Raw genomic sequence first — 26,923 nt, forward strand, 5'->3', positions numbered from 1 at the left:
AATCACCAGGTACAAATGTGGGAGCAACCGCCGAGTAATGCACGACAACCTGATTGGAATCGCTGGCCTTTTTGCCTGATATATCAGGTGAGCAGCGATGATTTTCCAAGTTAAAGTAATTTAATAAAAAATAATTAAAAAATATAATATAGTGTGAGCACAGGACACCGATTCCAAACAGGCACGACAACTTGTCACATGTGACATATGAAAGTATTCATCCCTTTCTTTATAAATACTAGTTTGCAATATTGTTAGTTCAGATAATGTTTCGATTTGTTGCCTTGGCTCATCCGTATTCACCTAAATAACAGTGATATTTCGAATATAACGTGCCAACCAGCCCGAGACTTGCGACCAGTCGGCAAGACAAACACATTATAGAAATAGAAGGTAACCACAATCACAACCCACGGCACCGCTCAAGTGCTCACCAACAACTGTCCACTGAGATGTTCAAATAGAGATGAGCCACCAGAACGACATTTATTTATTTATTGTGTCTTGAACAAGAAATGTTCGGGTGCATCAATGATATATATATATCATTGGGTGTATGAATGAATTAATGGATGATATATGGTGGTTATTGATGAAAAGAACTTCATGATGTTGATAACAGAATGGTGGTATCATAGCCTCTAAGACAGGGGCGTAAAACTATAGATAAGATAACTAACCTCCGTAGGCTAGTAATCTATAGTCAAACTCCAATTTCACCGTGGGCCACATCAGCTCCCTGCATTCGATGGGTCAGATATGTTACATAAAACGAAAAAAAATATTAAAAGTAATTGAAATACTAGTAAGCGCTCGAGATTACCGGACGACAATATGATATATCGACCTCGTCTTCTGGCACATGTCATCTGATTTTTGTTGCTTGTCCTTTTACATTATCTTCTATTACTTTTCATTCGGTGTACACGCCTCCCCTTTACAGCGCCTAGGCCCAGGGGGTTGACTGATTTCAAAGACGACTCCAAGTCGTGGTGTTTTGAAAAGAATCTAATCTGAACAGTCAGGGTTAAACACGTCGTATTATTCTCTGCCGATAACTCCATTTAGATTTGACAATCGACCATTTGGACGTTGTATGTGAGGTATATGGTAATGACCGAGTAAGCTATTGCAGGTGTGGAATTCCACAACGACCCCCGGGGATAAATATGAAATACTTTTCAACCACAAGACGATCTATTTATTTTGCAAACCCCCAAGGCTGTCGCGAGCCACCTAAAAGAACTTGGTGGGTCACGTTTGGCCTGCGGGCGACGAGTTTTACACGGATTCACAACTTCGTAACCGTAGAAAATGAAGAGAAAAATAAGTTACGAACCTACCAGCTTTTGATAAGCTCCAGTGCCCCGCAACCGAGTTGTCTCAAGTTGTGGAAAATCTGGCAACCGATATCCCGTAGCTGTCATGTCCTTGGAAGTTTCTTTACAGTATAGTATACAGTTGGGTTGATTCCAGTAGTAGTAGCATACGTGTTGACTAATTGCAATAGCATTTGTTCGCACGCAGGTTTACGGAATATATAGATTGACCATGGCAGACTCAATCTCGCAAGCGCCGAAATCTGCGGTTGCTAAAGCTCCAATGGCGCAGGGAATGATCCCGAAGCCAGAGATGCGAAGAATGGGACTGAAACTTTTCAAAAGATGGGCTCCTCCACTGATGGCTCTAACTCTCGCTTCCTACGTTGGATGCTATGTGAGTAACTGTTGATTAGTGGCTGGTCTGGTTCTGATCTAAGTACATTGTGCGTGAATTTCATGTTTAAAATATTCAAAATGCAAGTAATGTTAAACTCAAAATACATATATAAAACGGATGCATATAGAATTGCATTAACATTACAGGCATGGGAAATCATTATCATGCGTTCTATGGTACAAATGATTCCCCCTTCTCTTATCGTCGCTAGGTGATTCATGTATAATTTTGGCCTTGTGAAACTCTGTTTGTGTTCCCTTCCCTTGGATGGTCAAATGTTTTCAAAATCTCTGTCACACAAATGTGTTTGAAAGGATATATGAAAGGAATCCGACACTGGATGCATATAAGCACCAGACTTGGATAGCTAGATAATTCTAGCTGTATAATTAGACTAATTATAGAGAAATGCCTGTAATCTAATTTTTAGAGGGGTGCATTATATCTGATATAGGCTACTGTACGAATTGAGCCAAGAAGATTTTCAAGTAAAAAGCATGTACTTTACAATCTAATAATCTCGAAGTAGGGCAGAATCAGCAGCACGTAGGATGTGGCCTATTTGGCTACCTGTAATATTTATTGAATAAAAAATATTTTCAACGTTTTTCAGTTTGCGCTATACGATCGCCATAAGAAACAATATGAAAACTACGTCGCTAATCTAAACCCAGACAAGCTTTACGACGAAATGAGAGAGTACGGAGTGTTCAAGAGTGTGAAAGCGTCGTGGCAAGAATAAGGTTTGGATCTCTCTTTGTTACGTTGATTATTATCCAGGGTCGTAATGACTCGAGTCGCAATTTTTCATTGTCCCGACTTGACTCGAGTCATTTTCTTGAAAATGTAAAATGACTTGACTTGAGTCAATTTGTGTATTGACTCGACATGTACCCGAGTCATTGCGCATGACTCACCCCATCCCATACGAAGAATCTCAAATATCAGTACCGATAATTGAAAAATAGGCCCCGAAACTGTCTTTTCTGTGTTTGAATATAATGTTTGAGTGAAAAAATGAGATATCTATATTATGAATGCAAGGCCTTTGATATCACCCAAGAGTTTAACAAGTGTGTCAAACCTGACTTGAACTCAATACTGGACCCAAACTTTAACGATGTCAATGTAGAATGTAAACGTGGAATGGCAGCGACCGATTTTGCAGCTTCGTTCCGCTTCGCTGAAGCTTTACTCAGACTTATTTTACGGCAGCTACTGTAGAATTTCTGGCAATCCAAAAGTTGTCTTCCAGAGCTCAGAATTTACTGAATCCGGTCTTGATCGAAAGCTACTGTCGCACTAATTTCGAAAATATCAATCAAAATATGGTGAAGCACCGTACTGAGATGAAAAACCACCCTCAACATCTAAAATCTGCATTGTTCAGAACAATCGGATGACCGCAAAACAATGACCATAACAATGACCCATTGCGGCTCTTCGATTGTTCGGACAATGCCGATAATTCAGACTTGGAGGGCAAATTCTAATCGGTTCAGTGCCTGATCATATTTTTATTTACATTTTCGGAATCAGTGCGATAGTAGCTTTCGATCAAGACCAGATTCAGTAAATTCCGAGCTCTGGAAGACAGCTTTTGGATTGCCAGAAATCCTACAGTAGCTGCCGTAAAATAAGTCTGAGTAAAGCTTCAGCGAAGCGGAACGAAGCTGCAAAATCGGTCGCTGCCATTCCATGTTTACATTCTATAATGTCAACCTAGTATAGAGATGAAAACACCATAAAGTGTGCATTAGGGCTCTTCAAAAATGACTTTTTTTTCTCAAATCGGACTGGCAACTTGATAAAATTGTTACGTTACCTAATTTAAGCCTACACACCGAATTTGGTTCAATTCCAAACAGAGGAAGCGGAGTTATTGCCGTCGAAAAATTTGGATTTGAATAAAATGTATTTACGGTGGGCACCGCTGTAATAAATAATTGAAGAATTGGTCACCATAAATACTATTTTATTCAAATCCAAATTTTTCGACGGCAATAACTCCCCTTCCACTGGTTGGAATTGAACCAAATTTTGTGAACATCTTTTCTATAGACAACCTAACACTTTCATGGGGTGAACAGAAAATTTTCAAATTTTTTGTTATCAATTTTCATATAATAAATAGAAACTTTCTTCTCCTGTAGCAATGCGGCTACTGGTTGGAATTGAACCAAATTTGGTGTGTAGGCTTAAATCGTGTAACCTACCAATTTTATCAAGTAGCCAGTGCGATTCGAGAAAAAAAGTCATTTTTGAAGAGCCCTAGTGTGCATACGACATCCTCTTGAGAGTTTTAAAACCGACTTTAATGCGCACAATCTACTGAATTGTGTCAGATGCATATGAATGATGAAACGAAGAATAAAGTGAAATATGTCCATGCATCTGATGGCTTGTTTTCGTATGAATTTAGATCTAGCAAATGTGGTAATTTATTGGATTCGGCGATCACTTTGATATCTTGTTGTTGATACATTGATCTTTGCATCGATTACTCGAATTTTCATATTTTGTGATGCGATTGTTGATATGCAATGTTCTTGCCAATTCTCGACTAGTTGCAGACGATTACCCCTGACGAGTGTCAGCCGGAAATATTTGGGTTCATATCGATATGAATATATTATTCAATTGTATGTTGAGTCTCTGTACATCCAAGTTCTTCGAATTTGCTGCATTGACGCTATGAATCATATTCGAAATTTTAACGAATAATCTGCCTTACGTGTTTTACAGGATGACGGAAGGCATACGCCGGATACTTGTGTAACATTTTCCCAATAGTGAATACATGGTTTGTTCAATAGATATGTGTCAAAATCGAATGGTTTGAACATGGACAGAAAGTGAGGCGTCAGTGTTCCTAGCATTCATGCACAAATGAGTATCAAATAGTTATTTAGTTAGCCGGTCTGGGCAAGGCAAAGAGAGCAAACGTATTTCACGCATCCAACTACTTCACCCACTATGCGACGGTTCGAAATATTCTGAGGAGTGATGAAATGATAAAAGATTTGCCCTCTCTTCTGACTTTTTGTGAAAGTGTCCTCGGAGGACGCCCGAATGTCCTCTTTTTTGAGAATTTATCCTCATTTTTGAAAATATTGGTTAAATGTATGTGAAAATCGGACTGAGATGCAGGAAATCAGCACTCGAGTATAACGGCCTGGCAAGTCTTTCAGGAGATAAGCCAGAAAGAAGTCTGAAAGTTTTGAAAAAGCGTCCTCCTTGCAGGTTCCCAAAATATGGTAACCCTATGAAACGATGATGGATACTGGATATGGTTGGGTATTTAAAGCAGTTCTCCATTGTAAATGAATGTAAGCTTGCAATCGACGATAACAGATTACCGTTGCAGAAAAGCAGTATCGAAGAGTTCAACTATGGTCTTCACTTAATAAGCGACTGCAATATCTGTTTTATTTCGATATTGAGCTGTCTTACGACATGCCCCCCAGGAGATGTTCAATAACTGCCGAGCTAGTAAGCATGTCCAATAGCACTTGTGCTTCTTACCTTGGAAATACTCCTTATACCCAAACTCTTTGATAATGGACTCCGTGTGATCATTCTCTTAAAAACTCTAGCCAAGCACATCTTGTGTAGATAGTGGTTGATGCATTGCATGCTTCCTTCAGGCGGGCGTCTGATTTCAAAAACCACTCAAGACGTTTCGACACCTCCCTATCAGTTAATTGTATCGAAGTCTTATGTTTAGAAATGACGAAATTTTTAATACTGCTCTGATTCCTCGTAGGCTATGTGCGAATATAGTGCATATTGTTGAAGTTCTGTGCCTCCAAGAATCTCAACTCTCGTGTTCATTACCTTGCTGACTGACATACCTTCTCCCAACCACCATCGCTAACAGAAGGGTCCAGCTAACTGTCCAGCTATCCACGCAGCAACTACCCGGTTTCACTAAACTTGATTGTAATTATTCAAAGTTGAACCACAATTGAAACGAGATACCGATTACCCATGTAGTTAAAATATATCGTTCTTGTTATATGAAAATAGTAGCATTCGCTATAAGTGGATTAAAGTTGGGATTAATCAGAAATTAACGGTGGAAATCCAACTGGGTACAAACAAGCGCCGTGACAGATTTCACAGGCCAACCGAGTACGAGGTAACTTGTGGTCAGTGTAAGCGTGCGTTTTAGGGGACATCTGAAACAAAAAGGTTCACAAACATCCGATCATTTGCATTCGTCGGGTAGAGCCGGGCAAAATCAATTCCGAGCATCACTTATTACGATGTCATACAGCTCAAACCATTATGCCCAGCTCTACCTAGACGGGACCATCCGTAATAATCTGACGTTAATTAACGTGCTTATTCACCAAGCCATCACATAGATACACATCCTAAGGACAGAAAACTTTAGTTCAATACACAGTTTATTGCAGTCTCCGTATTTAATAGCTGCAAACTGATAAACACAGCTCAATATACTACACCTAATCAACCTCACGTAATCGATAAATAACACCACTCGCGTGACACAACTTCTTAGATAGAGAGAGAGAATTTAGTGTGCAATATCCGAACAGGTAAAATCTGTAGTTTCAACCCGAAATAATTTTGCCGTGAACCTCGTGGCTTTGCATAAGAAGTGTCTCAAACAGGTCTGAAGGCCGGGACGGATCTAATCTGCTTTTCTTGCCCTCGGCTTTCGCTTCTTGGACGCTTTAGGAACGGACCAATCTGAAACACGTACAGTCACAACACTTGTAAACAGATATAATAAACATAGCATGGTTACTTGCGTATCAAAATTCAGTTTTCTGGGAAAAAATGTGCCCGACAGGCCTATATAAGCATGTCCATTTGCAAACTGGTCATTGCCTAATAGGGCTCTTCAAATTTGACTTTTTTTCTCAAATCGTACTGGCTACTTGATAAAATTGTTAGGTTACCTAATTTAAGCTTAGACACCAAATTTGGTTCAATTCCAAACAGAGGAAGCGGAGTTATTGCCGTCGAAAAATTTGGATTTGAATAAAATAGTATTTACGGTGAGCACCACTATAATAAATAAACAAAGAATCGGTCACCGTAACGACTATTTTATTCAAATCCAAATTTTTCGACGGCAATAACTCCGCATCCACTGGTTCGAATTCAAATTTTTTATGATTTATTTTTAGATAATAAATAGAAACTTACTTCTCCTGTAGCAAAGCGGTTACTGGCTGGAATTGAACCAAATTTTGTGTGTAGGCTTAAATTAGGTAACCTAACAATTTTATCAAGTAGCCAGTACGATTTAACGAAAAAGTCATTTTTGAAGAGCCCTAATGTCCATTTGCCAACTGTTCATTGCCTAAGTAGTCTACTTATGCAAAAAAACTGTTACCTTCCTTAGGTTCCTCCAAATTTGTTTTTGGATTTTCACGAATATCTGTCACCGGGCCCGCTTTGGCAGGCTCTGAAAGCTCGACGGCGGGAGTCTGGACCTAAATACACGCGAGTATCGCGAGTCGTTCTCAAGATACTAAAATAACGTCAAGTTTCACCTGAACTTGCTCGGTTTGCGGAGCGGGCTTCTTTTTCCTCCTACGTTTCGATTTCTTGCCCGAGGCTTCCTGCGTGACCCCGACGACGGAAGGCTGCGTCTCCGATGGGTCGGTCGCGTGCTCGGGCTTCGAAACGTCTTCGTCGCTCGAAACCTCCTGAAATAATTTCTCAATGACGCCTTTCTACTCGGATTGAGCATCGGTCATAACTGGAAAAGCGTCGGCTGTTCCAAATTAGATTAGAATTACAATGATAGCTACACTGTTTCTTCCAAAGTAGAGTAGAATTAGAATTGGTAAAAACTCGGAAATCGAATCCAATTCCGCAACAAAAACCAAGCTCACTTCATATCAAATCATAGAATAGAAAATGTCAGTAAACCGAGGAACGTTTCTTTGCGCTAATTTTAATTACACTCATATTTGTCGATATTTAGTCGAGAATTTCAGTCCGATTCTAATCTAATTTCAAAAAAAATGTGTAGCAATAATTTTAAGCCTGGTATAATTTGAAAAAAAATTATTAGATATCTTTCCGATTCAGGTCTAATTTGGAGAAACTGTACAGCTATTATTGTAATTGTGCCGTAATTTGAAATAATTGTACAGCTATAATTCTTATTCTGGTCTAATTTGGAGAAAATTGTACAGCTATAATTCTAATTCTAGTGTAATTTGAAGAAAAAAATTAGTAGATATTCTAATTCAGGTTTAAATTGGAGAAAACTGTATAGCTATAATTCTAGTTCTAGTGTAATTTGAAATAACTGCACAGCTATAATTCTAATTCTAGTGTAATTTGAAAAAAAATTATTAGATATCTTTCCGATTCAGGTTTAATTTGGAGAAACTGTACAGCTATTATTGTAATTGTGCCGTAATTTGAAATAATTGTACAGCTATAATTCTTATTCTGGTCTAATTTGGAGAAAATTGTACAGCTATAATTCTAATTCTAGTGTAATTTGAAGAAAAAAATTAGTAGATATTCTAATTCAGGTCTAATTTGGAGAAAATTGTATAACTATAATTCTAGTTCTAGTGTAATTTGGAAATAACTGCACAGCTATAATTCTAATTTTAGTGTAATTTGGAGAAAAAATTGTAGATATCATTCTAATTCAGGTATAATTTGGAGAAAACAGTATAACTATAATTCTAGTTCTAGTGCAATTTGAAAAAAAAATTAGTAGATATCATTCTAATTCAGGTCTAATTTGAAGAAAACTGTATAACTATAATTCTAGTTCTAGTGTAATTTGGAATAACTGCACAGCTATAATTCTAATGCTAGTGTAATTTGAAGAAAAAATTAGTAGATATTCTAATTCAGGCCTAATTTGGAGAAAATTGTATAACTATAATTCTAGTTCTAGTGTAATTTGGAAATAACTGCACAGCTATAATTCTAATTCTAGTGTAATCTGAAGAAAAATTAGTAGATATCATTCTAATTCAGGTCTAATTTGGAGAAAACTGTATAGCTATAATTCTAGTTCTAGTGTAATTTGAAATAACTGCACAGCTATAACTCTAATTTTAGTGTAATTTGAAAAAAAAATTGTAGATATCATTCTAATTCAGGTCTAATTTGGAGAAAACTGTATAGCTATAATTCTAGTTCTAGATTGATTTGAAATAACTGTACAGCTATAATCCTAATTCTAGTGTAATTTGAAAAAAAAATTGTAGATATCATTCTAATTCGGATCCAATCTCAAAAAATTCTAATTGCTGAAAATTTTGCAGTTGACAAAGTCCGCACACTACGAATAACTATCAGAGCCTAAACGACTTACGACATAGGTCGACGGCGTCTCCATCGGCGGGGCTGTCCATTCCGAATTTGCGTTGTCCCACGAAGATTTGGGCGCCGACCAGTCCCCGGTTTCGGGTTCGGCCGCTTCCATGCCCCAAGGGTCGGGGTTCTCGACTTGGGGCAGGGTGAAGCCTGGAAATGTCACGAGTCATTCGAAGTTGAGTCAAGTCACTCAAGTCATCGACAACGATTGTATCTCAATGACATGAAATTGACTGCAAATTTTAAATCAAGTTGCGAGCAGAGGTGGTCAGTAACGAAGTACATCTACTTTTTTGAAGTACCCGAGTACTTCTCCTCTACTTCTAGTACTTACTCATGCAGAACTAATTTTTGCTACTTCTACTTCATAATATTTTGTGATCTACTTGCTTACTTTTCGTTATTTCCAGTTTGTCAAGTAGAAGCAGTCTAATCCTCTAATCAGGAAGATAACCTGACGAATTCCGGGGCTGTTTTCACGGAGTATCAACATTTAAATTTCAGAAAAGTCGAGTAAAGCAAGGAATTTTCGTCGCGCTTCTCGCACTGTGGATATAATTTAGGTTGCGGGTTGGGTGGTTCCGTTCACACCGCATTGTCGCCCATACGAAATATTTCATTACAGTATATATGGTCCATCGTAACGTTTGAAACTGATGTTTCGCAATCTAGCGTTTACCTATCATATTGTAGTTTAGCAGTCCACGGCGTGTCCTAATCTGGAACACGGGGCTCGGACTTTTTTGTAGCTTTAGACCTGTTTCAGTATACAACCTTCAAACTTTCTGGACCAAAGACACGAAATACATTTTTCGCTTTTAGAAGTAGTATTTATATTTCACTTCCCAGTATTATACTTTGAGTCTGGATAACATACATGTTCAAGTATAAAAGCAAGTGTAGTAATGCCTTTAATTTCCAGGAATAAAGCTACACAATATGGCATTTTTACGATCCACCATATCTTTCATTAACATTTATTAATCGCGTTTACTAACTGGATATCTCCTGGTATACATCGATATGAATCGAGCTCTGCACCTTTCGCGTAGCTCAATTCGCAGCTTTTGACTATCAATGCAAACGAATGACGATCGTAGATTCAAAGTCAGTCAATTCTACTTCAAGCAGTTTCAGGTTGCTTATGGAAGAAGTACTTCTGCTCATACTTGAGTAGATTTTTCCATCGCTACTTCTACTTCTACTTGAGTAGCTTTCTTGACTACTTTGACCACCTCTGGTCACGAGTCAATCCACAAAAGTTGACTTGAGTCATCCCAACACTGGACCACCATGAAGCTTTGTAATTCACCTTCCGGTTCCAGCATCCAAACGTCATCTTTCCCAGGTTTCGTAGGCTCGTTTGCGGGCCAGCTTTCAGGCTTCTGGAACAACGTAACGCCAGCTGCTTACAACGACATAGACCGAAATGGTTCGCTACAATTCCACTCACGAACGGCGATAGTACAATTCACAACAACAGGTCCTGAGTTTCAAGTGAGCATGTTCAAGCTCGCAATACTTGGAAATCAGTCCTGGGCCGTGAACAGCATGCATTGAAGACAGGACCATTCCGGTGCCGATCGAAGCAAATTTCGCCCCTCTGTGGTCAATTGCAAACGGCTTACGCCCATTTTACCCCGACAGCGGTACAGACGAGTGCAATTGTCACAGAATTGGGAAATAATCCGGTTTAAAAACGCCTACAGATGACAGAGACCGGCAATCTCTTTATGAAGATTAAAGCTGCTCAGTTTGCATTCACGGAATAGCTTACATCTTCATATAGAGGCTACAAAGTCATAGTGCTAAAAGTCATCTTCTCAAAAATTTTGAATTTATCATAAAAAATTGAAAACATTTTTTCAAATTTCCCTGTCAACCCCATGAAATTGTTGAGTTGACTACAAAAACGATGCGAAACAATCCGACGCAATTTCAACGAATTTCTCGGTTACATTCAGCCAAAAATAATTGGCTTCATTGCAATATGATTTTATTATTCAATTGTAACTTGAAGTTCTGTACTTACAAGAAGCTCTTCAAATACAACTTACGTTATTAGAGCCGTTGGTCTGCCCGTGAACATGGACCCAATCCTCACCGTTGATATCCCACGAAGAATTACTGGTACGCGACCCTGTAAACGCAATTCGGTCCACAGATTAGATTAAGCACATACGGCGATGTCTGTTAGATTGTAAAAACCCAACCATGACAACCAACACTCGCAACAGGGCTACAGCATGCCAGAAACCACACGTAATGCGCTATAATTCTAATCTAATTTGGAAAAGGTGAAAAATTCTCTAGTTGTCCAGATTTGTAATGCACTTTCTAGTGTTTAACTAGAGGTTAACAAGCTTTGCTCCAAAGATAGCAAAAGGAAGAATTGACTATTACCATCTCCAACTATGAATCTCGGTTGAATTCTTGGACAAACACATTCTAATTTTCCTACACGCGTACCAAGTATTTCTCGGGAGTAAACATTTCCTGCGCTTTCCGCAATTAGCAAATATGTCAGCGTACCGACATTTTGTTCGGGCAGTTTGACGAGAAACAGTGTGCTTACAGAATCTTCTCGGCATATGCGACGACAATGAGCGATTGTTTCACGGGTGAAATTTCACAAGAACGAGAATTACGAAAAAACTAGAGCCTGACCGATTATCAATTCGCCAATAATATCGAATTTATATCACACTTATTTTAGGAAACGCGCCTTAAGCTGGATGCTGTATCTTTTAAATATCGGCCAAATATATCGGGGGGGTTATCGGCTCGAAAATACGATATCGGTCGGGCTCTAGCGAAGACCTACATTAAGCTACGAAAACCAACATCAATCCACGCAGTGTGATGCAAGACACTCAGACAGTGCTACCGTGTCGAATATACGCGGTTAATTTCTATACAAATACATTATTCAATTGTACGAAGGACAATACATGTGATTATGTGAAGACACGCTGAGAATTTAGTAAGGCTTCATCAACAAAGACACGTGCACATGAAACACGCACCAATCCACGTCGAACTAACCAAGCTGAATTTCTGCCTGCGCGTAGGCCTGGCGAAACGATATCGGGTCGCTCTGTATTCTCATCGTGTGAGACTTATAAGGGGTACGGGTGATGGGCGCCGCTTTGGGGCCGAACACTTCGTCCGAAGACGAGGAGGAATGGCCCGGGGAGTGGTCGGCATTTCGCGAAGTGGAAAAAGAATTTGCGTAATCGAGTTGCGGGAGAGAGTCCGAAGCTCGAAAGTCTTGAAAAGAGAATCGAGAGAGAGAGTATAAGCGTTTACAAGAGCTTGTTGTATGTGTGCTAGAGTACTACAAGATCAGGACTTTGAAATCCTGCAATTCCGTTTTGGAACAGGACTGGGTCCTGATTCACATTTTTGCCAGGAAGGGATTGCTTCGAGGTGCAGAACTTCAATATTAAATTAAATAATAATTTCATATTGAAATGAACTGGCTTATTTTCTGATGAGGGTCATCATCATCAACTAGTGAAAATTTCAAAAGCACTTTGTATAACCTATGACTGTTGAGTTTCACCCAAAAATATCGGGCTTAATTTTAACAGAAGTATATTGCTCGATTACAGGCCACATTGGAGTTAATTTCTGTCTCTCAACTTCGATATTAGGTATGTACTTGGAATCGGACTGTTTTATGCGTTGCACCAAAATTTCTAGGCCTGGTTTTGGATAAAAAAATGAAAATCCAGAAAACCATGATCCGATGTGTGATTGTATAATCATTCGTGAGGCCCATTGACTAGTCGGACGGGGTATCAGTTGAAACAGAATTTGTCATGAAGGTACGTTTTTGGCAGAATAAGAAATTTAAGATTTAAGATATTTTCGAAACAGAACATGATCCGCTAATGCCCTGAGTTAGACAAACTCTCTGTATAATAACGATCGTTATCAACAGGTAAAAAAGTAATCGCATGCGTATAATACCTGACGATTGCCATGAAACGCCACCTTCGGGCCACATGTCGGGTGCATTTTTGTCGCCTGGTCGCGTCAAGGCGAGCAATTTCGAGGCGTCGGGAGAATGATAACTTAGCACTGGAAAAACAAGAATTGCATTTTCAACAACTGCTAACTATGATGGAGGAGATCGATGTAATATGTCCGTTTGCTCCTAAATTATGGACTCACAATTTGGGGTCAACGTAGGCGCGTTGGACACGCTCCATCCGAGGGCCTCTTGCCAGGGTTGATTACCTGTCGCAGAAACACAGAATAATTTAAAATATGATCAGTAATGATGTACTTCTAGTTTTATGTGTGTGTGGCACTCGGACAGTTGTGTTTTTAGACTATTTCTGCTTCAACAGTTTTCATTTTTTAGAAAAAAATAGGCCTATTATACTTACTTGGAAATTGCTACTTCTACTTTTAAAAATTTACATTTTACGGCTACTTTTTACAAGTACCGTTACTAAATAAGTTTCACATGCTACTACGCAGTGTGCCAACGGTACTAGACAGGACTTGGTTATTACACAGAAACAACTATTCAATTCCCATCAAGAGAAGCCCGTCAACCCGTCGACATGACATCATATCCTGTGATTCATACACCGTAAGTCACAAACTACCCACCTTGATTCCAAGTCTGCTGCGTCACAGTGGTCGAGTTCGCTTGCGTCTTGCCAATTCCCGGCACAGTGGCGCGGGGCATAGGTCGCTTAGACTGTAGCGCGGGCTGGGTTGTCGGTTTTTCTTGCCATTCCGCGCCCGCAGCACGCGCGAACCTAGGCGCGATTCCTGTGACACGCAAAAATGATCATCAGTTTACCGCGAACAATCGCGCGTTCGAGACTCGCTCGCTACAACTATTGTTGATAAACAATGTTCTTTCCAATTCTCCACTAGTTGCTGACGATTACCCTTGACCAGTGTCGGCCGAAACTATTCAGGTTTACTTCAATATCAGTACACTATTCAATTGCATAACAATTTATGCGTCAAGTCGGAAAACTTATCTCAAGGCCGACGCCAGCAAGATTCCATTCACAGTGTAATTTCGGTTATCTAACGTACTGAAATATTCGCGGGTCTCGCCAGCTCAACGCCAGCTTGAAATGGCAATTCAACTAGTTTCGGCCGGTTCTAGTTATAACCCCGCAAAGCAATTGATAAAGGAAGGAAATCACATTCTACCGCGACTGCATATTACATACGTCCATTAAACGGCTTTCCTGGTATTTTCCAAAACGGCAAGACGCTACCGAGGCCTGATATCAGACGGTTGCAAAAAATCATCGTTGCAAAGATGATTCAACTGCGGAATTCTAGTGACGCTATGATATGCGCGAATTTCCATGCAGGCCTGCGATGAAACTTCACGATATCCGGGCTACGTTAGCTATCGGGGTCGCATAGCGCGTTATTCTATGACGAGGCTGGCGCGCGTTTTGCTAGCCTATATCGATAATCGCTTCCTCTTAGTCAATCAATTCGGTTAGGTTCCGTAAAACGTCTGTTCCAGGCTGCTCCGAAACAGCTGGATTGGTCGCACACACCGCATAACGTTAGATGCGCGTTTCGGTGCTGAAATTAGCCATCCATCTCAGGCTAGTATGTCAAAAAGCGCCTCCACTATAAAGAAACGATGGTCCAGCCAAAAGTAGTCTACAATTCGCCGTCAGGAAACGCGCGTTTTCGAGTCACCCGGACTTGGGAACAAAGGAAGCGCATTTCGGATTCCCGATTCCTGACTTGTAAACCGCAATTACCGCTTTACAGCAGTGGATTTCCGACACAAAACACGGAAACGGACATACTGCACAGAAAACGCCACACTTCCGCATGCAAGACAGTCACAAAACGCGTCACAATAACCCGATTTCTCACATCTGTGACGACACATGAGCGCTGGCAAGTTTCTGACGACCGCAGACTCGAACCGCTTCGCATCTTACGAATTACGGCTCGATATTTGATCCTAGACCCCGAAAACCGCTGGAATATGGATTAAAGTAATGCGTGGTACATTCGACACAGGCGCGGCGAATTGCTACGAGGTAATTCCTGACGCAAACAACATCTCAGAACGCAAGAATCTTTACATTACGCGACAAATCCATTAAAATTTCAGAGCACAAGAGAAAAAAAGATAAGAAATGCAAGAATAATCGCGAGAGCCTTTCAAATTTCGCCACGAATCCTTTAAAATCCCAGAAAGCAAGACTAAAATCTTTAAATATAAACTAGATTCTTCTGTATTTCGTCATTAACGAATATACTCAATATCCACACTTACCACGACTCGATCTGGGTCGAATACCTCCCACATTCTGTCCCGCCAAGGGCTGCAACACCACCGACTACCAGCAGCTCATGAGGAAACAACGCGCTAACAACTAAGCGCGCGAAATTTTCAACTCAATTCCCGCCCTCTATCTTTTTTTATCCTCAATTTCCTGTTCTCACTCTTCCTAGCGCTGATTCTCTTCACTTCTCCCTGCCGAACTTCAATATAGTTTATCCTATTTCCTGTTAAACCGCTGCTGTGCAGGAATATGTGGCACGCGTCTGAATGACTGTGGATGTGGAGTCAAACTTGTCAGTGTTGTACACGCCGGCATAGACGTGGAACTTGACACTGTGGCAAGAATCACAGTGAGAAGAAATGTCCGAAATATCGTCAACTACCTCACAGATATATGTTCTACTCGACAATTGTGACTTGACATCAAAACGCGGAGTCATCCCATTGATATTCAGTCCCGAATGTTGCTCAGTCTGAATCTAACACACATCCTGACCCTACACAGTATTTTTTGACAACAGTCGACTACATACACAAGATAAGCTGTCTCATTGAAAACGATGATATCCGCTGACTGCGTGAATCTCACTTTAATAAGCGGGCGGGCACACGCTGCAGTGGAAACCCCAGAAACAGGACTAATCCATCATCGTGGCAATAAACGTGGTCGATGAAGCCTTTGGAATCAGCACCAGTCCCGATTTTCTCTTGATTTTAGGATCACCAACACGCAGTACTAAGAAATCGGTATATTTGTTGACAGACTTTGCATGCCATCACAACTCAAGTACCAGCAGCCGCGTAGTTACTGGTAAATTGCTGACGAACACTGCAGTCAGGTGCCGTATTGCTCAAATATTGAGAGTAATCGCCTTCACAGAAATAACAAGCTCTCCTGTATTAAAATTACGGAAAAACACAGTGTATGCTAATTGCTGCGGTAGCAATTGGATATTTTAAAAGCTTCAACTTTTCAATAGAGTTCAGTTAAAAACTTGCTGATATTTGCAAAGCAAGATGCGCTGTCGGAGATGTTTTAGTCATGACATATTATTCCGCAAAGTATCATCCTCTTCCATTAAATCGAATCCACAAAAACACAGCTATGGTTCACAGTGTAACAAACGCACACGCCAATGTGAGTCAAAACGTAGGCGAGCATTTTGAGAAGGAAGCGCTCGCAATTCGTCAGGCATATGGATCGAAGGGAAATGAGGATTGCTCCTTTTTCCTGTAATTAACTCACTGTTTTCGTGGTGATGTCACTTAGCGCAAGCCTTGAATCATTTGAAAAAATTTTAATGACTGCGACTAACGGCGGTGTTCTCGGAACTTGCATTATACTCAACGGAGAATAAAGTCTCACTAACCTCAAAATGATCACCAAAACTGTAGTGTAGAAATTTTGTTGGATTTCACAATAGCAGAAAGTAATTTTGTGGTCAGTCGCGTTTATGGGTGAAATTTTCACTAGAGTAGTGTGCAATGGCCAATGTATCCCACTTGAATAAGTTTTGACATGTCTCGGAATTGCTACCTCTACTTGTAATTGAGTAGAAATTTAAGACGTTACTTCCATTGGAGTAGCAACACCGACTACTTTGAGTGTTCGACCATTGCTGCTGATATGTCTCTGGATCTCATACAATTGTAGATTATTTGCTCAGCTAATCCTCGTATAAGCTACGGCTTTGCTATAACAGAGTTGAACAATAGGTTTATATTGAAATAAACATTATATATCAACAATCTTATCACCAAATATACAATATATTGTGAGATATTCGGTATGATATAACGTTCTCTCCAAATCTCTACCAGTTGCTGATGATCACCCCTGACGAGTGTCAGTCGAAAATATTTGGGTTCATTTCAATACGAACATACTATTAATTGTGTATTGATGTTCTGTACCTCCAAGCAGCTATTCATAACAGAGGTGTGATGCAAGAAGGAATTGAGATTGCATCAAAATATTGGTGATACTAGTTGATCGAAGAAGCGTTGCTGAAGAGATCTATAGTGCAAAAAGCACTGAGAACAACGAGATATTTACAAAAATACAAGAGCTCAACGTTCAATACGGCGAGTGTGATACCACATAGTAGTCTTACCATATTTTCAGGACCCAAAAACCGGACATTTTTTGCCGACAAGTAAAACGGAAGTAGAATTCCTTGGTAGTTGCGGGCAGAAGATGCAAAAACGAGGCAAATAAAACGTAACAGAAGCAAAATCGCGTAAATTTTCAGATTCAGAGGTTCTGCTTCAATTTTTCCGGAGCAAGTTTGAACTAAACAGACACCAAGTTCGAACTTTACTGAACATGCACGCATGTATTTGATGTATGTGTTTGTGTAACCATGAACTTGTCGAGAAGACTAGCGGCAGTTTCGTTGCGTCCATTATGCTCGCAAAAAGGGAACGTTACAGAGAAGTGAGAGAACGTCAAACATGTTCGCAATAACAATCAAGATGGTAGGGTTGGCAGAGAAATTAGTTTGAAAACCTTTTTAAACTAGCCATTCAGCATGCTTCATGGCTACAGAATTTTTGGAAACAAATACAGCAACTGGCCAAAAAGCATTGTTGAAAGTTTTGGCAAACGTCTCGAAACGCGAAAAAAGAGGACATTTGGGCATTTTTTAGTGTCCTTGAAGGACCATACACTTGTCTTAAGAAAAAAAACAAATCGTCCTAAAAGAGGATACGTGGTAAGCCTCCCATACATCAATGTGAACCAAAGCCGTTTGTGGTAGCGTCAAAATTACAGTGAAGCAGATCTGTTCTCTACTACCACCTTGAGGACCACGCTTTTCACAGTGACTTGCCATGAGCAATATGGCTCATACAGGGTTAGGTTATCGTAAAGTTAGAGTCCAAGGTAATCAATGGTCACACGATACCCTAAACCCAAACCAATAATAAACAGGAAACCGTAGTTGGCGATGGACATGTTGTGGACAAGAGAGAGCGCACTGGACCCCATCATTTTCCTAGTGGTTTCGAGATATATACAATTATACATAATCGAACTAGCAGGTCAACCTAGCGTGTATATAATCAAGAAAACGAGATAACCTTGCTATAAAAATGTACATGTTTTGTTACTTCTCATGGAGTCCACAACGTATAACTATTGCGAATAAGTACGTGCTATTCACTGCGACAGAGATGTCTTCTTTCAAACAAGCCACGAGTGACCGCTTTTGCTCAACTAATTCGATCGATACTATCAAGACACAGTGGAGTGTTTCACCATAAACACGCAGTATGAGAGGGACGAATGGGAAGGGGTTTCGACCCCCAAAACCCACCTCAAGGCTACGACACTGACAGTAAGTGATCGGTGTGAACTAACGATGGTGCAAGAACACACTACAGATCGCCGGTATCACGACTCATGCCAAACATGTTTTGCAGTTGTTACGGTAACTCAATTTTTTTAATGCGCAACTAGAACTAGAAATATTCATTTCCAGTAGGGGTGCGTCGGTAATGAACATTCAAATAAGACCCTTCAAAGGTACGAAGGCACGACAATCGATAAAATCAAATCAATTCATCAATACAAAATCAAGGCACCAGCCAATCACTCACCTTTCGCGATAGCTGGATTATGAATCGGTTTATATGAAATATTGACTAGCGGCGCGTTTTCTGAGACAGCAGATTCGACTGATAAAGTATGTTCTTCTTCCAACTTCTTTTTCTCTCTCCTTAGTTGGTCGCGCTGTTCCTTTGTGCTGACAGTTTTCCAGCCGTCGTCTGAACGCGAAAACAAGAGGTGGTCACTAGGGTTGATCAAAGTTATTTTTTTTCGGATTCCGGTGATCCATTGATTAAATTGTTACGTAGCCTAAAATAACGCTGCACACCCAACTTGGCTCAATTCCAACCAGTACAAGCCGTGGCACAGCCAATGGAAATTTTTTAATTTATTCAAAAATATAAAAATAAATTCAAATTTTTCTGTCAACGTCATGAAAAAAGTTGCCGAAAAGAACGATACATACGGTAACAATTTCTGCTCACTTCCAATGGATGGTGGGTAATCACAGAATTATTGGTGAAAAACTCAAATACATTCGCTTCTACGGGCTGGAATAGCATCAAATTTCTTTTGCATCGTTTTTGTAGACAACATGACAATTTCATGGGGTCGACACTAAAATTTGAAAAAAATGCAACTTTTTTAGTAAATTCAAAAATTTCAATTGGATCTGTTTCGGCTTCTGCTGGTTGGAATTGAGCCAAATTTGGTGTGCCGACTATTTTAGGCGACCCAACAATTTACTCAGTGAATCCCCGGAATATGTCAAAAAAGTTATTTACGAACAACCCTAGTGGGTAGTGGGTCAGTAACCAAGTAATTTTAAAGACACTCTTGGAGGTACAGAACTTCAATATACAATTGAATAGTATATTCGGATTGAAATAAACCCAAATATTTTCGGCTGACACTGGTCAAAGGTGATCGTCAGCAACTGATAGAGGTTTCACAAGAAATTTCTAAAGAGACTTTGACCCAAAAATAGTCTTTTTTCAAATTTTATTGATTACTTAATAATTGCCTAAAAAAAACGTTGCGCACCAATTTTGGCTGAATTCCAACCTATAGAAGCAACTTCGCTTTTACGGGTTGGAATCGCGTAAAATTTGTTTTGCATCGTTTTTGAAGACAGCTCAACAATTTTATGGGATTAAAATTTGAAAAATTTATTTTGATATTTTTCATATTAAATTCAAAAATTTCAATTGGCTCTGCGTCGGCGTATGCTGGTTGGAATCAAGCCAAATTTGGCGTGCAGCATTTTTTAGGCAACCTAACAATTTAATCAGTGAATCCCCGGGATCCAGGAAAAAATTAGTAATTTTTGAACAAACTCAAGTGCGGCTTCTAATTTTAATCTAATTTGGAAGTGACATTGTAGCTGTAATTCAAATTCTAATTTAATTTGGAACCACTGAAAATTTTCTAGCAGCAGTAGTCTGTTGTGTGCATAGAACTACCAGCCATAAAAACGATTTTTCAAATCAAAAATTTCGAATTGCGACAAATTTGGTATGCAGCGATTTTTCAGACAACATATCAAGTAGCTAGTAAGATTTGCAAAAAGGTATTTTTGAATACCCCTAGTATTCATTTATGGTAGTGGGTAGAGGGTAGAGGGTAGATTTAAGTCACATGGCTGCAGCATACAGAGAATATATCATTTCAAACCATAAAATACACTATTGCCTATCAACTCCATGATTTATTCCCAAGTCGCAATATGTATCACAACATAACATTACTTGATGAATGTACGGTAGTGAATGATACATCGGATGTGGCGCTTATAGCATAAAAAGTATAAGCATTGCATTATGATTTGCCACGACAAAGAATGTAAGACCACAAATACTCTACTACATCAGTGCTAAAACAATGGATATGCTTATGCAGCAATATATAGCAGGCCTATAACACTAACACTATACAGTATCATTAAATGGGCGCAAAATCTAAGATATGTCCTGACAGCATAACAGACAAATCTTCATCTTTTCCGATTTAGATTAGAATTAGAATTATAGCTACCCATTTTTTCCAAATTAGACAAGAATTACAATTATTGTTATAGTTTTTTCAAATTAGATTAAAATTAGAATTATAGCTACACAGTTTTTTCCTTAGTTAGATTATTAAAATTGGAATTGTAGCGACAGTTTTTTTCCAAATTAGATTAAAATTAGAATTATAGTTACAGGTTTTTTCCAAATTAGATTAAAATTAGAATTATAGCGACACCTTTTTTCCAAATTAGACTAGAATTAGAATTATAGCTACACAGTTTTTACCTCAATTAGATTAAAATTAGAATTATAGCGACAGTCTTTTTCCAAATTAGACTAGAATTAGAATTATAGCTACACAGTTTTTACCTCAATTAGATTAAAATTATAGCGACAATCTTTTTCCAAATTAGATTAAAATTAGAATAATAGCAAACACATTTTTTTCGAATTAGACTAGAAATAGAATTATAGCGACAGTTTTGTCCTTAATTAGATTAAAATTAAAATTATAGCGACATTTTTTCCAAAGTAGATTAAATTTAGAATTATAGCAACACATTTTTTCCAAATTAGACTAGAATTAGAATTACAGCTACACATTTTTCCAAATTAGACTAGAATCAGAATTATAGCTACACAGTTTTTACCTCAATTAGATTAAAATTAGAATTATAGCGACAGTCTCTTTCCAAATTAGACTAGAATTAGAATTATAGTAACACAGTTTTTACCTCAATTCGATTAAAATTAGAATTATAGCGACACCTTTTTTCCAAATTAGACCAGAATTAGAATTATAGCTACACAGTTTTTACCTCAATTAGATTAAAATTAGAATTATAGCGACAGTCTTTTTCAAAATTAGACTAGAATTAGAATTATAGCTACACAGTTTTTACCTCAATTAGATTAAAATTAGAATTATAGCGACACCTTTTTTCCAAATTAGACTAGAATTAGAATTATAGCTACACAGTTTTTACTTCCATTAGATTAAAATTAGAATTATAGCGACAGTCTTTTTCCAAATTAGACTAGAATTAGAATTATAGCTACACAGTTTTTACCTCAATTAGATTAAAATTAGAATTATAGCAACACATTTTTTCCAAATTACATTAGAATTAGAATTACAGCTACACATTTTTCCAAATTAGACTAGAATCAGAATTATAGCTACAGGTAATGCTTTGAACAGTTTACAGGGAACTTGTACCAACTGAATAATGCAATCCACATGAACTCCCATACCATCAAAATTCACTTCTTTCAGCGCTGGTTCCGAAATCGCTTCATTGCGCAATTGATTCAAATTTTTCTTCTTTTTTGATTTAGCTTTAGATTTACTACCGTCCTGAAAAAACAAAAGGTTCAATCAAATCAAAAAGTCGAGACTTCCGTGTTTCGCATAATTTAGAAATAGAGAAAACAACATGCAAATACTTTTTGCGGTGAACTACCAAAGTCGTTATAGAATCATTAATACCACACAGGTAGACGTAAAAGAAAATCTAATACGCTACTAAGAAATTATACTGAATTCACTATATTAGACGAAGCTAATTAAGTACATTCTGAAGTTTGGAATGAAATTACTGAACGGATATTAGCAAATCAAATTTGTTTAGCATCATTTTTGTAGACGACTCAACAATTTCATACGGGTTGACAGTAAAATTTGAATATTTTTTATAATAAATGGAAAAATTTCAAACTCCTGTGCGTTCAAGTCTACACGTTGGAATCGAGCCAAATTTGGTGTGCAGCGTTATTTTACGCAGCCTAACAATTTAATCAGCGAATTCCCAGAATCCGAAAAAAAGGGAGTTATTTTTGAACAATTCTACTTACCACCTGTATCGAGGGGTATTGACGAACAATAGGGCTGTTCAAAAATAACTTTTTTTCCTGAATCTTGCCGGTTACGTGATTGAATCGTTAGGTTGCCTTAAAAAACGACGCACACCAAATTTTAATTCATTCCAACCAATAATCGCGGATTTCGTACAGTTTGAAAATTTTGAATTTACCCAAAGATGCAAAAAAAATTTCTTGTCAAATTTTTCTGTCAACCCCATGAAATTGTTGCGCTGTCTTCAAAGACGATGCAAAACAAATTTGACTCAATTCCAATCCGTAGAAGCGGAGTTATTTGAGTTTTTCGATGATAATTCTTGGAATATCCACCGATCCAGGATAATCCCCGAATTACCGAAGAAAAACTCAAATAGCTCCGCTTCTACGGGTTGGAATTGAGTCAAATTTGTTTTGCATCCTCTTTGAAGACAGCGCAACAATTTCATGGGGTCGACAGAAAAATTTGACAAAAAAAATTCAAAATTTTCAAACTGTACGAAATCCACGATTATTGGTTGGAATGAATTAAAATTTAGTGTGCGTCGTTTCTTAAGGCAACCTAACGATTTAATCACGTAACCAGCAAGATTCAGGAAAAAAAGTTTTTTTTGAACAGCCCTAACGAACATTCATAACATGACAACAATCCGAATGCAATTCAAAAAGTAACATACTTTTCTCTTATCACTTTTTTCTGCGTAAATTTCCTTTTTCGTTTCCAGCAAGGTTGACGCCTCGCTGCTTTTAATATCTCTTCTCGTTTTCGCAGATTCCGAGCTCTGCAATCACCGAAGCTTAAATTTGCGACTCGGAATCTTGAGGACGAACATATTAGCCCAACAGAGAAATAATTACGCACACGCAAGGGGTTTCATTTCTATTAGCTATGTACCAGGGTTGCAATGACTCGAGTTGAGTGACAAACATTTCATCGTAACTTTTAAGAATAGTAAAGTCACCACATTATTGGTATTTCGTCTATCAGTCCTGATACTTGGAAAATAGGACCAGAAACTGTTAAGACTGAGGAAAATTACTATAATTTATTATGAATGCTAGCTATTCTGTATCACTGGAGCAGAGTTGAAAACAGTGTTTTGAGCCAGATTGAACTGAAAACTGAACAATGAACATAATGACTCGGACTCGACCCTCCGCTGTCTACTAGCTGACTTGGACTTGACTCGGTGGTGAATTGAAAATGACTCGAATCATTGGGCCTATTATCCCTTGTTAGTAGTGAAGTAGTAACCTATTTTTAAAAGATCGAATGGACCAGTAATCACCAAAGACTAATAATCCTAAGATTCCTGACCCTAATTTTCTACCATGATTTGTTCTGACGGTAAGTTACTCCCATGAGAGCGGTCATACAAGTGCCAGACTTCATTTCTTCAAAACTATTCCCCGAGGAACGTACAATAGGGGAGATCTCAATAGTATCCATATCTGGTGTGGGAATAATTGCAAGACTCCGTCAGGTCCAGGTATATTCACACAAAGCTTGAAACAAAAACTTATGTAATACAATTTTCCAGTACTAAAATTTCTATTGGCGAAAAGACATACCGTACTACATCTTACGATACATTTAGTTGAGAAGTCACCACGTAATACAAAGTTCAAAGGAATGGTTCCAGAATATAGAGTTTGATAACTTCAACATAATTTGTGAGTTGTCTCTTTGCTCTAATTCTAATTCTAATCTTATTAGGGGAAAAGCTGTAGTTATAATTCTAATTTAATCTGGAAAAGCTGAAAATTTGCTAATTTTCCAAATCTGCAGCCAGTGTCACAACTGCGTAGAAATTCCAGGATAGATACCATCACTAGATAAAATCATGCATGGCAGTGCCCTCCCCCCCCCCCCCCCCGAATCTCATACATTATTCTGGTGCAGCAAACACTTAAAATTTCAGCATTCATTGGGAGTTCTATCTGATGCTCAGTCATAAATGTATCTTGAAATATGTATATATCGATATCACAGCTGTGTGTAACTGTCAATAAACGTCATTGGCTGATAGATCTTGTCATTGATTGATTGATAGGTGTGAAACCCATTATTGCATAACAACCAATAACTAAGGAGAGCGTTGTTTCCCCGATTGACTGCTATTTGTACCCACAGATAACGACATTATTGTACATTCATATTATAAAATTAATTTCAAATACCCAATTTTTCCTGAAAATGCTATAGAATTGTATAACGCGAAAGGAGCCAAGCTTGCTGCACAGACATTTTCTATTCTCATGCTTTGAGAATAAACCTTGAATTGTTATAAAATAAAATTCATTGAATGCCTAAATCTTTTCAAATTCAGTAATTCTCATCTAATTTGGAAAAACGGTGTAGCTATAATTCAAATTCTAATCTAATTCAGAAAAAAACTGTGTAGTCGGAATTCTAATTCTAGTGTAATTTGTAAAAGTGTGCAGCTATATTTCTAATTTGAAAACATGAAAATTCTCTAATCGTCCGAGTCGTCCATCTTGGGCTAAGGTTAAGGGTCGGGATCAATTGATTCGAATAAAACATGTCAACAAATCTATTTTTGTCACTCAAATTATTGGGACTGCACTTTTCAATGTATCACTCAAGAAAACAGTGTACTGTAACACTTACTTAAAGCAGCACTCTTCAATGAATCACTCAAGGAAAAGACTATAAAAGGCTGACAACTTCAATTTGAATGATATATTTATATCGAAATAAACCCAAATCTTTTCGGCTGACACTTGTTACGGGAAATCGTTAGCAGCTAGTCGAGAATTGGAAAGAATATTGCACATCAACAGTCGCATCAGCAAATATGACGTCACATTCACTCAAGGAAACAGTATACCGTCACTCAAAATATTAAACCAACACTTTTATAACCCAAGCTAACCTACTGATTCATGATCAATGAAAACATAATAAATTTGTAAATGCTTGCTATAGCATCAGCTTATCCACTGCCATAGTCCTATAACTATAGTTTGATGTTTCCTACTGAAAACTAATATTTAGAAAGCATTAATAATATGAATCATGGCTTCTTAACCAGGGGTCCGAGGACTGTTTAGGGCTACAAGACCCAAAACCATGGGGAACGACGTACAAGATGCATTATGGAATTAGGCCTATACTCTATGTAGAGCCCAAAATTATTTTGCAAACCAACAGCAAGTGGAATATTTTTTAGGCAGATTATTCAAATCAGAAATTTCATTTCAATGGTCTTTTTGATTTTACATAAGTAAATACCATTAGAAGTTGCGTTGAAAACAAACAGGGGTACAAAAAATTTTATTGAAAGCTCAAGCAGAACACTAATCTAATTATTATTAGATATATACCCATGTTATTCTCTCTTTACATATACTAGTCAATCTTTGATATGTTTACTAAATGAAGGTAAACATAGTTGTTTGTTTATGACTGGTGTCCTAATACGAACAAATACTCCAAAGGCCCCCAAGACTGTCTCAAACAATTACAAGAAAAGAATCGCTGCTGAAGTAGCAATATTTTCTAAAGTGAGGGATCACAGTTACCGCGATCAATGCAACACCACTTTGCAATGATACAATGTTTAAATCGGTATATTAAATTGTAGCCTACATAAAATGATCACCTTTCTATCCTGAGAAATAACCTTTTGTTTCTTCGCTTTCTTCTTCTTTCCAGACTTTGACGGAGCTTCGACAGATCTCTCGGAAACTTTCGGAGATTTCGACCCGAACACGAATTTGAAAACCGCAAACACAAAAACCAGTACCCCGGCGGCAAGGAGCATGAGGTACATCGGGTTATTTTTTAGAAAGTCGATATCACTTTCGTCGATCATAACGAATGATGGTGTTTTAAAGAAGGAAAATAAAAAATACTGTATTGGAGTCTGTTCTGGAGAGAAGAAATTAAACAATGATCAAAGACTCGTGTCCTAGAATTGCCGCAAATGCCTGTATGAAATCATACTTAGAAACTAGATTCTAGCTGTCTAATTGAACTAATTACAGTGAAATCCCTGTTATTTAATTCTAATCTAATTTGTGAAATGTTTGTATACTTTCATTTAAATTATAATCTAATTTCAGTTTATTTCTTACAATGCTACAGGATCACAGTATAGTGCAAAACGAACCAAGCATTGTGCACATATATTC

At 38.2% G+C, this 26,923-nt stretch overlaps 2 protein-coding genes across 3 annotated transcripts; one reads left to right on the forward strand and one right to left on the reverse strand.

Moving 5' to 3' along the window:
- The first annotated feature begins 1,464 nt into the window (after positions 1-1,464).
- LOC145449186 (cytochrome c oxidase subunit 6C-like) lies at positions 1,465-4,553 on the forward strand. Its single transcript, XM_080327660.1, has 3 exons — positions 1,465-1,716; positions 2,333-2,462; positions 4,465-4,553. The coding sequence occupies exons 1-2, from the start codon at positions 1,552-1,554 to the stop codon at positions 2,459-2,461; spliced, it is 294 nt and encodes a 97-aa protein (XP_080183786.1). The 5' UTR covers positions 1,465-1,551; the 3' UTR covers position 2,462; positions 4,465-4,553.
- A 1,091-nt stretch (positions 4,554-5,644) lies between these two features.
- Positions 5,645-26,695, reverse strand: LOC145449185 (uncharacterized). 2 transcript variants are annotated; one of them, XM_080327658.1, is made up of 14 exons: positions 26,392-26,695; positions 23,443-23,547; positions 22,163-22,265; positions 18,950-19,117; positions 13,678-13,842; positions 13,231-13,296; positions 13,027-13,137; positions 12,097-12,321; positions 11,109-11,191; positions 10,364-10,436; positions 9,050-9,201; positions 7,251-7,406; positions 7,091-7,190; positions 5,645-6,438 (listed from the first exon to the last, which is right to left on the reverse strand). In XM_080327658.1, the coding sequence occupies exons 1-14, from the start codon at positions 26,602-26,604 to the stop codon at positions 6,380-6,382; spliced, it is 1,779 nt and encodes a 592-aa protein (XP_080183784.1). In that variant the 5' UTR covers positions 26,605-26,695; the 3' UTR covers positions 5,645-6,379. The 2 variants fall into 2 exon arrangements, with proteins under 2 accessions (XP_080183784.1, XP_080183785.1); XM_080327659.1 differs by lacking the exon at positions 12,097-12,321 and having other exon boundaries at positions 26,392-26,694.
- Positions 26,696-26,923: the final 228 nt, after the last annotated feature.

Source organism: Botryllus schlosseri, chromosome 10 (assembly GCF_051294905.1).
Source record: "Botryllus schlosseri isolate E-star chromosome 10, Bs_hap1, whole genome shotgun sequence".
Taxonomy (NCBI): Eukaryota; Metazoa; Chordata; class Ascidiacea; order Stolidobranchia; family Styelidae; genus Botryllus; species Botryllus schlosseri.

Coding starts and splice junctions, on each gene's coding strand:
- LOC145449186 (XM_080327660.1), top strand. CDS start 1,552: ATGGCAGACTCAATCTCGCAAGCGCCGAAATCTGCGGTTGCTAAAGCT. Junction 1,717..2,332: donor CTTCCTACGTTGGATGCTAT/GTGAGTAACTGT, acceptor AACGTTTTTCAG/TTTGCGCTATACGATCGCCA.
- LOC145449185 (XM_080327658.1), bottom strand. CDS start 26,604: ATGATCGACGAAAGTGATATCGACTTTCTAAAAAATAACCCGATGTAC. Junction 23,548..26,391: donor TTATTTCTCAGGATAGAAAG/GTGATCATTTTA, acceptor CGGTGATTGCAG/AGCTCGGAATCTGCGAAAAC. Junction 7,407..9,049: donor AGACGCCGTCGACCTATGTC/GTAAGTCGTTTA, acceptor AAATTATTTCAG/GAGGTTTCGAGCGACGAAGA.